This window comes from Pleurodeles waltl, chromosome 2_1 (genome assembly GCF_031143425.1).
Source record: "Pleurodeles waltl isolate 20211129_DDA chromosome 2_1, aPleWal1.hap1.20221129, whole genome shotgun sequence".
Taxonomy (NCBI): Eukaryota; Metazoa; Chordata; class Amphibia; order Caudata; family Salamandridae; genus Pleurodeles; species Pleurodeles waltl.
The window spans coordinates 891,319,556-891,334,588 of record NC_090438.1 but is presented as its reverse complement, the minus strand read 5'-3'; the positions used below and the strand labels follow the sequence as shown (position 1 = coordinate 891,334,588).

Here is a 15,033-nt window from a genome sequence, read left to right as displayed (position 1 = left end):
ATAGGTGTTAAGCTGCAGATGCTGGTTTTCTATATTTAATATGAATATACCCAAAGATCAAGGGATATTGGTTAGAAGTCACCACAACCCTGACAGAGATGGAAACCTTCACAACAGAGACAGAACCACAGGTATGTCTCCTGCGGCTGGACACAGAGGTTTAGTTGAACATCCAAACGTTCGCAGCTCTGGGTTTGGTGCTTGTGAAATGACAGACTGATGTTTGCTGGCGCGGAGGCAGGGCACCTACCAAAACACTTTGGATTAAGGTCCTAGCATATTGTAATGTAAAATTATAACAATTCCATCAACTACTGCCTTGTACATCCTACCCTAGGGATTTCCGGGACCCTTTGAGGAGGTATTTGCTCACTCAAACTGACTCACCCGGCGCAAGTCCATGATAGGCATGTGTAAAACTATGCTATGTCATAGCGTCCACAATGGATGCATTAAATGATCTATAGAGACCCCCAAAGGTAAAGACATACAATATTACTGTTTGGTATGCTTAGAAACCTGTTTATTATACCAACAATTGTCCTAAATGAGATGTCAACTAGATGCTCTGAGTTAACCATAAGGCACAGTTCTGTTCTGCATTCTCTGTATATTCCTGAAAAATATTTTCCACTTTTTTCACAAATGTTTTGATATCCTCTGAAAATGATAGTCCATGTTAGAAGCATAACATATTAGACTGACATGTCGCATCGAAGTTAAATCTCAGATCGGTATTTGTGAAATACAGCTGCATCTCAGAGCTGGATTACGAAGTGATGATGGCTCTTTTCTATCCTTTTCCATCCTGTTTTTACAGTGGTCCGTTGTCTGGCAGAACGTAACGACTGAATGCTCCTAACGCTTAGGCAGAGCCCTAGATGTAAAAAGGAATGCATGGTGTGACAGCTGTTGATTATGTAGATGTGGGAGGTAATCTAAATCATTGGGCACGGCTGGATTGGCCATTTATTCCATCGGGCATTTTCACGTATGGCTGGAGCCATTAGAGACCAGTTTTGAAAACTGTGATTATATTGCCAATGCCTCAATTACTTCCCCTTACTTTAATTGCAGCATGCACAGTAGGGGTTTCAGGAGAGAGAAAGAGAATAGAGAGAATTCAGACAGCAGAGAAGGAGATAAACAGTGAATGAATAGATAGGAGCGATAGACGTAAGTCCATCCCGGCCATAAACCACATACTTAAACATATTCCATCAAATATTTCTTTTGACTAGAACATTAAACAGTAAAGAAATGTGTTATAAATGGCATAATTTATGGGTTCTCCTGCATCATAAAGTACTCAGGGCCTCATCTACAAGAATCTTATGCATCAGCATCAATGTGTCAGATTTCAAGGACCTGCCGCACATCCACTTCCGATGCCATGGATGAACTGTATTTACAATACAGAGGTCAATGACGTACGTTTTAACATATTCACAGATGCGTCAGAAATTTTGACGCATCTGTTGCCACTAAACTGATGCATTGCTGGAGTTGTGTTGTTAAACTGACCCAACTCCAGCAGATTAAGGAGAGTCCCATAGAAAAAAGCGCAGTGGCAATTTTACACCTGCTCTGAGCAGGTGGCAACATTTTGACACTGTGAAGTCATAGAATGATGCAGTGAAATGTTGTACAATTCACTGTGTCAGTGCTATGTGGCTTTTTCTGTGGGAATGCCTAGTCTGCATACATTATACCTGACACAAGTTTAATGCGATGCAAGGCTTTACACACTGTTGCATTGGGCCCAATGCATCAGTTGGTATATATGGAGGAGTGTAGTGCACTGCTAGTGTTACTGCTGCTTCAATCATCAAAAATGATGCAGCAGTAGTGCAAAGGGCTTGTAAATGAGGCTCACAATCATTCAGGTCTTGTGGTTTGTAGCTGCAGAACCCCAACCCCATTCCCGACTGTGTGTAAACTAGCACATGTAGTGTGAAGAACCAGCAGTCGTGTGTTTATGTGTTTAACATTTTTGATAGGTCTTAATAAAACAGAAAAAATGAATGTTAGATTTTTTTGCATTTGGTCAGATATGCAAAGATATTAAATTACTTCATTTATTTACAATCAAAAATCGGGTAACTGTAAATGCAATGGCAATTTGATAGTTAAACCCTTTGTATACAGAAAGAGCCCTAAAACAAATGTGTTCATCATAACCCAAAATAATACTCAATTGATTAAACACTGCATAAATCTGTGTATGGAATGCCCAGTTCAGAAGTCCTATATTGAAATGCAGTTACAGACTGACAATGTTAACAACTCTAGCGATGGTTGGGTGGGCTTCTGGCTATACATGCAGAACTGTTTCGAATTTGCAGGGCCTGGTTCATCTGGATTGCCCTAATAGACCCTTACTTTCACTCTGCTCCCTTGAATCTCCTACTTTGCAAGAGCATAGCTGCCTGTAACCCATTTAGGACTACCTGGTCAGCTCCCCCAAGACCATCCAGAGTCAGACTGCCAAATTATCCCATTGGACATTTCCCGGGGGTGCTGTAGCCATTGGCGGTTGTTTTTTAGGTCAAGCCTAGGCAGCGCTTAAGCGTTGTCTCTCAACATGAGGTAATCTACATCTGTGGACTTGCACCACACCCATCTCACGCCCATCACTTTCATTCGTTCCTTGGTCTGCCTTTCAAAATTCTCTTGATTTTGTAGGTAAATGCTTTAAGTTTGTCTGACCTTGAGGCTATTTTGTTACCGCCTTGGAGACTGACCCTGTTACATGGATTATTTCACGATCAGCCATACACCATAGTGTGGCGCACCACTTTATTCTTTAGCCTCACTGATTAGGGCTGCTTGGCTGTCTGTTGTTTTTATTTCTTCAATTTTTTGTGCATGCTGCTGTTTCTTTGTGGTGTCTGTGCACAAAGACTGCAACCTTGAGGGGGGTTATTTTTTAGTTATTTAATCATTCTTAAAAAAAGGTTCATATAGCACAAACCAAAACAGAGGAGCGCTTTACATGACGATGTGAAGTTTCATTTAGCTCCACCGCGATCTGATGAGCGCCTTAAATGAGTATCACTTACCGACAAGTTTAGCAGTTGAAAAGTATACAAACTGGAGAATGTAAAACAAAAATAAACACAGAAATCCTCAAAGCAGCTTACCCAGCACAACAGGACAGCCGACACTACAATATTCACTGCACTTGGAAAACTCACCCCACAATGCTTTACATGGCACTTCTTTTTCAAAACAGTTTTTCCCATAACTCAGCCTGTGGTAGCCCTATGACAATGGGACTACCACCAAACAGCTGAGCAAAACGTGCTCTTTCTGCCTAGGTCATATCTTGGTCCCCACACCATACTGAGGGGGGTAGAATACTAACATCTCTCACCATTCAATGTCTTTTTAAGCTTTTTCATGGCTGGAACTATTGTTTTACAGCTGGGAGTAGTTTGTGTTTAAAGGGCTGTGTTTGTAATAATATTGCAGTAGGCCTGTTAGGCCTGAAAATGTGCAAGGCACTATGCTCTCTAGGGGTTACATATATGCCTACACTGCATTACTTTCTGGCATTCTGTTTTCATGTCGTTATACCTTCTAGGAGCTGACTACATGGTTACATGACCATGTTTCTAACAAATGTTAATTTTATTATGGTGTCCTCTAGGGGCTGTTCAGAGCATTACAGTCAAGATACAACAATATTCACTGCACTCTGAAAATTGTCCCATAATGCTTTGAGGGCCACACCTTTTACAAAACTTGTTTGCCCATAACTCAACATGTGTTGGTTCTAGGACAATGAGACCACCATCAAAGTTTTCAGCGTGGTGCACTCTTTCTGTCTAGGGCATCTCTGGGTCCCCAAACTAGGTGGGGGGCATAATAATAACTCCTCCCACCAGGCAGTGTCTTTTTAAGTTCTCTCATGGCTGGAGCTTTTGGTTTACAGTGGGGAGTAGTTTGTGATTTAAGGGCCTTGTTTGTAATATTACTCTAGTAGGCCTGAACACACTGCATTACGTTCTGCCATTCTGTTTTCAAGTGGTTATGCTCTGTAGCGGATGACTATATGGTGAAATTACCATGTTTCTTACAATTGTAATTTTTATATTTGTTCCCTCTAGAGGCTGTTCTGAGCATTACAGTCAAGATACTACAACATGCGCTGAACTTGGAAACTCCCTCCATTCCGCTTTGTGGGGCATTCCTTTTACAAAACATTTTTGCCTATAACTCACCGCACAGCCTGCTCATTCTGTCTAGGTCATCTCTGAGTCCCCACACTAGTTTAGAGGGGACCCCAAGATAATATTATAAAAAATATAATATAAAATTTACAATATTTTCATTTTTTGCTGCAGATAGAGGAAAAGGGTAAATGAAAGTGCTTTAGTTAAATGCAGGGCCACTGGAATCATGTGGCAGAAAGGACCAAATTATGCAGCAGGGTTGACCAATTTATGTGGCAAGAAAAGTCCAGTTATGCATCTACAATACCAATAGCTCTAACGCAAGCAAATGTGAGACATAGTGCATTGCAAATGCTTGTTTAAGGGATACTTCAGCACATCAACAACTCCAAGACTGATTCATGACTTATGCTCACAATTCCCATAGAATCCTGTATTGGTCACCTTTCAAAGCCCTGTGTCACACAGATTCAACAGATATATTGAACGTCCTCAAAGGCACTTCTTCTGAAGATGATGTCTTCATCCTTCATCAGAGCTCTGTTTGGGAATACTCTCTTAACCCCTCTCACCATTGTCAACACCTCTTTCACTCAAGGCAGTTTCCCAGAAGCTCTCAAGACAAACCAGATTCTGCTGCTTCTAAGGAAACATACTAGACCCTGACTATCTCTCCAACTACCAGCCCATCACACAGCTACCATTCATTGGCATGATCATTCAAAAAGCATTCCATGTTCAACTACAAGACCTCTCCTGCACTACTACCTGATAATGCTGCAACATGGAGAGCATTACTTTACACACCGTAGGCAATGCCTTCCAGACCACAGACAAGGATGACCCCTAACTCCTGATATTGCTAACCTTTCACATAGTCTACCATCCCACACTCAGATGGACCCTGGAGTAACAAATGGGATTCACCGTCATTGTCATTCAGACCACAGATGAAGATGACCCCTGACTCCTGATATTGCTGACCTTTCACACAGTCGACCATCCCACACTGAGGTGTGCCTAGGAGTGACAAATGGGATTCAGCTTCAATGTCCTTCATGGTTTCTTCTCCTACCTTTCCAACCAACACCAGTTTGTCAACATTGGCACCTCCATGTCACAAAAGATCCCTATCATCTGCGGAGTCCTGTAGGCTTTCATTCTGTCTCCTGCCATCTTTAACCTTTAATGGTGTGGCTACATGACATCACTTGGTTCTCTACTCACAGACAACAGCATCAAGATTCACTAATTTGCTGATGATACTCATCTCTACTTCCTCTGCTTTAGACATCCAAGTCCTCAAACACTACCTGCAAATCAACCAGACACTGGATGACCAGCACCTATCTGATCTTCAGCCCAACCAAGACTGAGTTCACTTTTTTTGCAAAGAACAAGAACAAGGAATAGCACAAACCTGGCTCAATGATATGAACTTCGAATCCAAACTTTCACCAAATACCAAGTCACTTCCGTTCACTCTGACAGCCAACCTTGTCCTCATGGAAGATATTCCCAGAAAACACAAAGACATTCTGGTACCAGCTCTCTCTCCTAAAGAAAGTGAAACCCTTTCTTCCAGAAAAAGTGTTCAGGACTGCTATTCAAGCTTGTGTAGTCTTGCATGTGGATGGTGGTAACTGCCTGAGCCATGGTCTTCCAGGTGCCACACTGACTCCTCTTACGGGCATCCTCCATCCTACTTCCTTTCCTTTCTGGCTCTCATTACCTTCAAAACCAGATGCATCTCATTTACAAAGCCATCACAACCACCCTGCTAATCTCATAGAAAAGCTCTCCAACTCTGGTGAGTCTCCTCACACCCACAGTGAAGATATTATCAGGCTGCAGACAGAAGTGTAAAAAGAGAAAAAACAGACAGCAGGCCTATTTAACCAGGACCTGGAACATCTCCATATCCATCAGGACCGTCCAACTCTGCTCTAAGGTAGGTAAGATTAGGTGAAAGCTGAAGACTGACCTCTTTAAAGAGCACTATATCACAGTGCACTAACTGTCCATTTGCCAGCTACCTCTTTTATTACCCTGCCTCACAAAAGCAGGGGTCCCCCAAGGATCAATTATCTCACCTTTGCTTTTCAACATCTACGTGATATCATTACCAGAACTGATCAATGATTTTCATCTCACATGCTACAACTATGCAGATTACACACAAATACTACTTAAATTAGAATGCCCCAAAAACATTGAAAACTCAGAAATCTTCAGTTGCCACAGAGCCATTGATCAGTGGATGACCTGGAGCCATCTCAAATTAAATGCCTCCAAAACAGAAATACTCATATGTGGTGACTGGAAAAGTTATGACCCACCGTGCGCCTGGCCTGACGATCTCGGCTCACCTCCTCAATTATCCAAGGAAGTAAAAAACCTTGGAATCACCATGGACTCCAGGTTAACTATGAATGCCCAAATGGAAAAATTAGCACGAACCAGCTTCATCAGCTTGGAGACTCTACAACGTATCTTTCCCCACCTCGGATTTCCACACAAGGTGCAAGCTACTATCTTGCTTGTACTATTACAACTGGATTATGCCAATGCCCTCTACCCTGGATCATCTCTATCTATTATGAAAAAACGACAACGTATTCAGAACTCCGCAGCCAGGCTACTATTACATGTAAAGCAACAAGCGCACATCTTCCCTGCCTTGAGAGCACTACACTGGTTACCTGTTGCCAGAAGATGCATTTTCAAGCTGATTTGTATCACCCACAAAGCTGTGCATGGAACAGGACCGCTTTTTATCAGAAACAAAATAACCAAATACATTCAACAAAGAAACCTCCGCTCAAGATTGGCACCCCACCTTAGAACACCGCCATACAAGAAAAAAACTATAGGTGGTACATCCTTCTCCGTTCAAGCAGCCAAACTATGGAATTCATTACCCCCAACTATAAGAGCCACAGATAACTTATCTTGTCTTCAGAAAACTACTCAAGAGTTGGCTCTTTCCTTCATAACCACCATATTCAAACAACTATGGACTGCATATGCCTATGTTGATAAATATTTTTTTCTGATTATGTGTATATTCTAGTTATATATCGTTCTTTAGAAAATATGTATTGCTACTATGTCATAATAATAAACTACACACACACTCTTTAAACTTGTTTAACTCAGTATATTAACTCATGGTTTAAATGTGTTTATGTATGTACATATATGTGCGCATATGTGTGTGTATTCATGTGTGTATGTATGTGTGTGTGTATATATATAGGAAATGCCTGTGATCAAGGTCTCTCAGATCGTAACGCGTAGGGCAGGTGATTGTTGAGCTGTAACCGAAGTTAACGGAGCCTGAATAAATTAATTTTGTGAAATAAGAGATCCCGGAGTGCGGTCGTTCGTGAAGTATTTCATGAATGTTGTTGATATATATATATATATATATATATATATATATATGAATATGTATATATGTGTGAATGTTATTCTACGCTTAACATGTTCATAGGTCATTGCATGACTCCTAGATATGTTGTTATACTAGATACTTATGAATCCCTGCTCTCATCTTATATCAAACTTATCTACCCATCACCATATGTCATGTCTCTATCAATTTATCCTCCATTCCCACTCTGACTCATCCCAAATCCATTCTACTACTTTCATCTCCTAAATAACTCTGCCTAAGCTCTTCACTCCGCTTCCACATCTAACTCACCAAACCTCACTTTACCACCATGATCTCCCAAACAACCCTACTATATTCTCCCTCATTTATCTCACCCTGCTACTATGATCTCCCTAACCCCTTCCACAGACTCTTTCCTCCGCCATCCCCCTTTACTCATCCGAAGCCTAAATCCTATTACCATAAACTCCCAATTAACACTTCTGGATTCTTTCCTTCTCCACCTCTCCATTACTCCAGTCAATCTAACTAACAAACTCTCTTATCCACGGCTCAAATTAACTCATAATAATACTAAAACTGTACTCATATTTCCCTATACTAATCCACCACTAATTCTTGTTGGGTTCCGGAGTAGCGTGCTACTTGCCGAAAAGCGCTTTGACACCTCATCAGGGGTAGTAAGCGCTATATAAATACTATTGCAGTACAATAAAATACAATACAATTGCATGTTGCTTTTACAATTGTCTTTCACCCTGTACAGGGCTCTGTCTTTTGGCTAGGATTGCGCTATAAAGGTACCATATATGTACTCCGCTGTCACTCAGGCTGTCCCAGGTTATTTGCAGCAGACACAGGGTTACTTTGAGAGAGAGAAATATAGAGCAGAGACGGAGAAGTGGAGAATGAGAGAGGAGGAAGGCAGCTGCAATTGTTTGAACTTTTTGCCAGGGCTGTTTTTATTTTCCAGTCCAGCTCTAATGCTGTTCGCCCTGCATCTGCATTGCCTTTGCTTCAGGGGCAAAGATTAAAAACATCTGTTTGAGACTGTAACTTACATACATGCTTCAATGAAATATTTCCATAAGTACTGTAAACTGGAAAGACTTACCTACACACAGGGCAGCAACCAGGTACACGGCAAGGGGTGGTGGGTGACAAGATGGGAAGAAAGGCTCAATCAGGTAACTGGAAAATGTGAGAGCCAAAATTGCCTCGCTGGCTGGAGAAATAATTAGCAGATTAGACCAAAGGTTTAAAAAGGCGATGAATCCTCCAAAGGCCTCCATCAGATAGATGTAACTCGCTCCAGATTTAGTGAATGTTGTCCCAAGTTCTGCATAGCAAAGAGATCCAATCACAGATAGCAATCCTCCAAGAGTCCATACGATCAGAGAGAGTCCATAGGAACCGGTGTACATAAGAACACCCTTGGGGGACACAAAAATACCAGCCCCAATGGTAGTTCCCACTATTAGACACACACCATGTAACAGTGAGATCTCTTTCTTTAGGTGCACTGATTGAGTGGATTCATTGTCCCCACTGTGTTTCATTTTTGGCTTTTGCAAACCTTTGCTCCGACTAAGGCAACCAGATGTCAAAAATTGTTTGTACGAGAAGGATGCTGCAAGAACAACAGAAAGAATACTCGGATTCTGGAGAAAAAAAAAATGATAAGAAATTACTACAATGTCTAAAGATGAACATTACAAAACATAGGTTTGTAGTAGCTATTTTGCTAAAATCATGAACCAGGGAAGAATTATTTACTACCCTATATCGATGTATATGTAATGTCTTCTAGAACTCCCAGATTATGAACCGATTGCGGTCTCTGTGAAGTACATTTTTTTACTCCTTTCACTGATTATATCTTTTTATTCTTTGTAGGTTCCATAACATATATCTTAATAAACACTGCACACATACAGAGACTAGTCCATCATATCCTAAAATTGTTTTTAGTTTCTCTCGGTGCTCTCCAATCCACTACATTGTCAAGGTGGCCATTTTCGAACCTTCTTGCTTGTTAGAGACTCACTGAAGGTTTTATCTCTCCTTTAACACTGGTCCACAGCTAAAGTACCAATGAAGTATCTGTTCTCAAAGTTTGTAATCTGGCACTTTGGGACAGGCGTCATGGGGGATAATTTAACCTTTGACTGTAGCCTGCCAGGTCAGCAGTGGCTCTGGCATCCATTGCCTTGTTGGAGGACGGCTTTTCATAATTAGAGACGCAACATGCTGTACAGAGACCTCTGCACATTCTGTTGACCCACATGTGCGACCAATGCACAGAAGGCTGAGATGTCTGAGAAGGGGATGCCATGTTTTTTGCCCCTGCTCGATAAACCTTTTTTTTTTCCTGAAACAAAATCGCTGAAACTCAATCATGAAACTAAATTACACCTAACTCCTCATCTACATACATTGAATGTATAAATATCACACGTTACCTGAATGTGGAGTTAGGTATAGAGACTGTATAGGATCTTAACTTTCAATTTTTGTCCATCAATATTGTTATATCAATGATGCCAGGGGAACATTTTTGTGTATCAGGGTCGTTGCATGTTGATACTAGCCAGGCCTTTCATGCCTGAAGAGCAGAGTACGAGAAAGTGATACTTCTGTAATTAAGCAGGGTTGCCCATCCCTGTTGCCTTGTGGCCCAGTGGTGGATGCTGCTGGGTTAGGAGTCTCCAGCGAAGCCCTCCTATTCACCCACCTCTAAATTGGGTGAGACAACAACGGGCTCGGCAGTCAGAAGCACCATTTTACGGCTGTGCTGCAATGCAGTTAATCTCTAAATGAACCTCTTTGTTTTTCATGCGTTCCACAACCTATTTCTATGTTCCTGATCTATGGTTAACCATATGGCACTTTCTTTCAAAAGCAGCCTGTGTCTCTTTGGTAATGGTCCTTTTCTACGTGAGAAAGAGTATTGGATGTTGTTGTGGAGCAATAGTTCCAGGGTTGTCTGTTCACTCCATTATGTATCCTTCCGCTGATAAATGAGGCCCAGAACACACTCGCCCTTTCACCGTCCTAATGTATAACTCTGAAATCCTTAAAGCTAGTAGATCCTATTCGGTTGCAGTTAATGAGATAACAGGCCACTCAAAAATCAAACTGCCTCTATTATCCCAAGGTAAGAAAGCAAATGCATAGAAATCAGAGTGTTGGTGCTTTTAGTAATGCTTTTTCCAGACTGAGCTCAGGGGCCCGCAGAATTTAGCCACGTCTACTATATGCAGTCTCTGAAGGGGACACACTGCTTAGAGAAGAGATGGCTCTGGGGGGAAATTATGGAGATCAGCTCAGACAGTATTGAGGTGGACACAGGGCTTACACTGTGCCTGTGTTTACCAGTGCTTGGCACCGGCTTTGTTTTGGAGCCACTATTACTTATGAAGGCAGACTACCACGTAGTCGTACAGCCTGTCTATGTTTGGGCAGAGCTTTCGAAAAGTATTCAGGATACTATTAAGAAATACTAAAATCAGGAGGTCAGGGTCATCCTTATAGTGTGAGGTGACTTCAAATAGTCCAAAGCGTCACCCTTGTATTGTGTGGCTTACTAGTATTTGGCAGCGCTGGAAGCGACTGTGGGGAATGCCACTCTTATGACAAGAAGGCCTTAAGGGCGGCTTAGGGGGCATTGGAGAGGGATAGGTGTGTGGATTGCTAGAGGTACTAAGAGAGAGTAAATGCAATATTTTGTATAACAAAAACAAAATTTGAAGACCTTCAAAGTAGATGGGGGCGGGAGAGAAAGATAGAGAGAGAGAGTTTTTATTTCCATCTGCACATGTGTTAAAAGTTAAAAAATGAACGTGATATCCAACAGAGACATCACCATACCCAACTGAGAGTTCCTGTACCCAACTATTTACTTCAAAGTACATTTATTAGCAGCGTGTGACACTCCAATGCCCCCTTGAAGCTACGCCCCTGGAGGTGGAGAAGGCAGGGTTAAGTAAATGTTAGGCTGTGTAACACGGCTGGATGCTCAGTCATTGACTGTTTGGAGAATTGATCTTGTTCCAGTGGTTTCTCAGGCTGGTAGACACCCGGGTTAGTTGAAGCCAGTGTTCTTCTGGTTGGTGAAGTGGGTGAAATTGGGATCAGGAATGGATGCGATGAATAGGAGAGCAGTGAGAACATAGAGGGTTTAATGGGATCAGTCAATTGAAAGATTAGGAGACCGGAACAGATACAGAGTCTTTGAGGTTTGCCCATTCAGTGCTGGCTGAGTGATGAGGTAGATTTCCGCATAGTCAGCTGAGACTTACATGGAGGTAGGGATAGTGAACAGTGAAAGAGGTCACGTCTTCACACGACAGACATTGAAACAAGACAGACATTGAAACAAGGGATTTGTGTGACGTGAGGGGAAAGAAAGCAGACTGTAGTTTTTAGACCCTAAGGCCGTCATTACATGTTTGTTGGAATAGAATTGGGTGTTTACCACACATGGCAAATACATTACCTAGGTTCAGTTATTTATCACATGTGGTAAATACCTTTATTCGGTGTTTTCAATAGAAAACAGAGGCATAACATGAGGACTCGGTTTTTAACACACTGAGGCCCAAATTTAAGAAGGACCTAGTGCGACATTAGTAATTGTTTTTTACTCTAATGTGCCTTTAGGTTGGCAAAAACGCAGCGCCAAATTTACAAAGTGGTGCAATGCATGCATTGTGCCACTTTGTAAACCCTTGAGCCACATTACACCTGCGCCAGTCATAATGTCTGCAAGGGGGGCCGTTAGGAGGTCGAATCTATTAACTTTCACTGCTCCATTTTTCTCATCGTTTTTAATGCCTTTTCAGTGCAGGCTTTGAATTGAGGCATACCATTATTTATAATTGGCCAGTATGTACTTTGCAGCATTAGTGCCAAAATGTTTGACACTAATCCTACAAAGTACCACAATAGTGTTAGAATTTTTAAGGTTATTGATCCTAACGTGCGCCATGGTGTGCCGTATCATTATTACAGCACACACAGGGTGGCATTAAGGGGGCCAATGGAACGCAAGAAAAGCACCACTTTTCTGAAATCTGGGCCTGAATTTTCTGTTTATGACTATTGTCAAGGGCTTCTCCACAGATACATTTCGGCAGATTAGACCTGCCGGAATTTATCAGAGCAAAGCTGCAGGGGTGTGATAATTGTCATACAACTCGTAATTATGACCCATTTAGCCCTTAGCTCGTAAAAAGGGCCATAGAGTGAAATTATGTGAGTGTTGAGGGGGAAGGGGCAAATGGGTGGCGGGAAACTAGGGTTGGTGTGAGTAAGATGCTCTTTTGTGTGAAAAGGAGGGAAAATGGAGAGGAAGTTGGAGTGGGGTATGAGTATGGAGCAGTTGAGGCTGTGCGTAAGTGGGCGAAGAGACACAAGATAATAGAGAATTAAAATGTGTCAGGAAAATATAAAGGAAAGAGCGGCTGGTTTTTGCTGTCTCGAAGAAAAATTCTGGAACTTATTCCTTGCAAACATAAGGCACACCCCAGGACATCTGGAATTCATGACTGTAGTAAGGACCTGTCTGTTCCCTAAGACATGGCATCACTAGAAGCACTGTCATTCACCCGCACAATGATGGTAAGTATGAACACACTGAAATAGGTCTCCTAGTCATATTTTCTCCAGTCCATGGTAAAGCTCACGCATGGAGCCGTGCTGAACACGATGAGAGTTCCCCCCTGTCCATCATATGTGAAAATAGAGCACGAGCCTCACACTGTGAATCCTACACGCTACAAACAAAGCACAGCAATGGGCTGCATTTAAGTAAGAATCCTCTATCTCTCAGTCTTTCTCGCTTCATTCTGAACCTTGGTATTATATATATACATATAGTCATGACAGGAGAACCCTGCAAATTATCAAAGCTGACAGTAGTGCTCTTTCCACGTAGGCTGCCCTATAAACCCACACTCTTCCAACCAGGTAAAAACAACGCCATAACATTTTAACATGCTACCTGAACTCTGAAAATCCCTTTGGGGTCTCATCGGGGTAAGAAGCTACGGACAAAAGCAGCTACATACAGTATAAACTACCAGTTTCAGGTTGAAAGGACCATAATCAAATGTACAGCTGTTCTAGTGAATCTACATTCAGATAAACAATTCTAGATTCATTCTAACTTAAGAACATGTCAGCCCAAAAAGTCCATCATTTGAAGTGATGAATGTAGATTTATACTAAGGGACATGCATTTATACCACTCACTTTATATGCAGTAATAGAACTGAAATGTGCATTCTTACAGTATCTGTATGTCACATTTACACAAATAACTTAGGCCCGTATTTATACTTTTTTTAGCGCCGCATTTGCGCCGCTTTTTGACGCAAAACGGCGCAAACCTACAAAATACAATGGCATTTTGCAAGTTTGCGCCGTTTTTGCGTCAAAAAACGACGCAAATGCGGCGCAAAAAAAGTATAAATACGGGCCTTAATATCTACAAAGACCATAAAATATGTCATTATTTAAAGAGAACCACATTATTGCATGCACATGCCCGCTATAAAAGGACGATGGAAGGGCGTCATATTCCGGCTGAATAACTCTCTGTGTTCACATAACTGTTGAAAGGCACTGCAATTCAATTAATGCAAAATGTGTAAACATTAGTAACAGGTACAATAAATGTAGACTATAACAAATAAAAAGCACGGATCAATAGGTAACCTAAATCTATTCTTATGGTAATCGCCGTATGTGTTATGATATGTGTGGATGCAAGGACAGAAAGATAGATGAGCCAAACCTCGATGTGAACACACATAGATTCCATACCAAAACATGGTATTGGTGTCGCTTCAAACACCAACACGAAGGCCTAGAATTCTGCAATGGGCTATTACTGAAAGGGAAAAGATTTCAGGAAAAAGTGGTCCACACACCACTAGCAATGTGCTTAGGCATCAGCGAGTCTCCCAATTTCACCAACCTTGAAACTTCTTAAAACGCTGATGAGTGCACTGCTCGCTGGCCAAGTCCCCTCTCTGCAGCAAATAAAAGCATCTGGGCAGAAAATAATGCTTATATAAACTCACGCTGTCTTTAGTTTGAACAAGATGTCTTTGGTCATCTGATCAGGAGGCACTGCATGAGATGTAACCCTGAATAATTGAGTGTGCCTGCTGTGGTACATGTGCGTGGAGCTACGAAAATAAAAACATTGGGCGCAGGAATGTAGCTTTACAGAATCGGTCTATACTGGTCTCCCAATATTTTCGCCATTGATATATCGAACAATTAATTATTTAATAACGAAACTATTTAACCATTTGGATCACTGGTATTCTATGTTTTTTAACATCCATAATCTCTATATTGCAATTACCATGTTCCACATCCCACCACATTTCTGCAGGAAAAACGTGTGTATTCTTTTGATTCACAACAGTATTCAGTAATTGT

General features: G+C 41.5%; 1 protein-coding gene across 1 annotated transcript in view; it reads right to left on the bottom strand.

The window, feature by feature from the left end:
- The window catches only part of LOC138269597 (Y+L amino acid transporter 2-like), a 300,952-nt gene extending 286,327 nt beyond the window's left edge, over positions 1 to 14,625 (bottom strand). Inside the window, exons 1-2 of the mRNA XM_069218807.1 lie at positions 14,561 to 14,625; positions 8,693 to 9,239 (exon numbers count right to left, since the gene is read on the bottom strand). Coding sequence (XP_069074908.1) covers positions 8,693 to 9,137 — 445 coding nt within the window. The 5' untranslated portion in view covers positions 9,138 to 9,239; positions 14,561 to 14,625. The remainder of the gene's footprint in view (positions 1 to 8,692; positions 9,240 to 14,560) is intronic.
- Between the last annotated feature and the right edge of the window lie 408 nt (positions 14,626 to 15,033).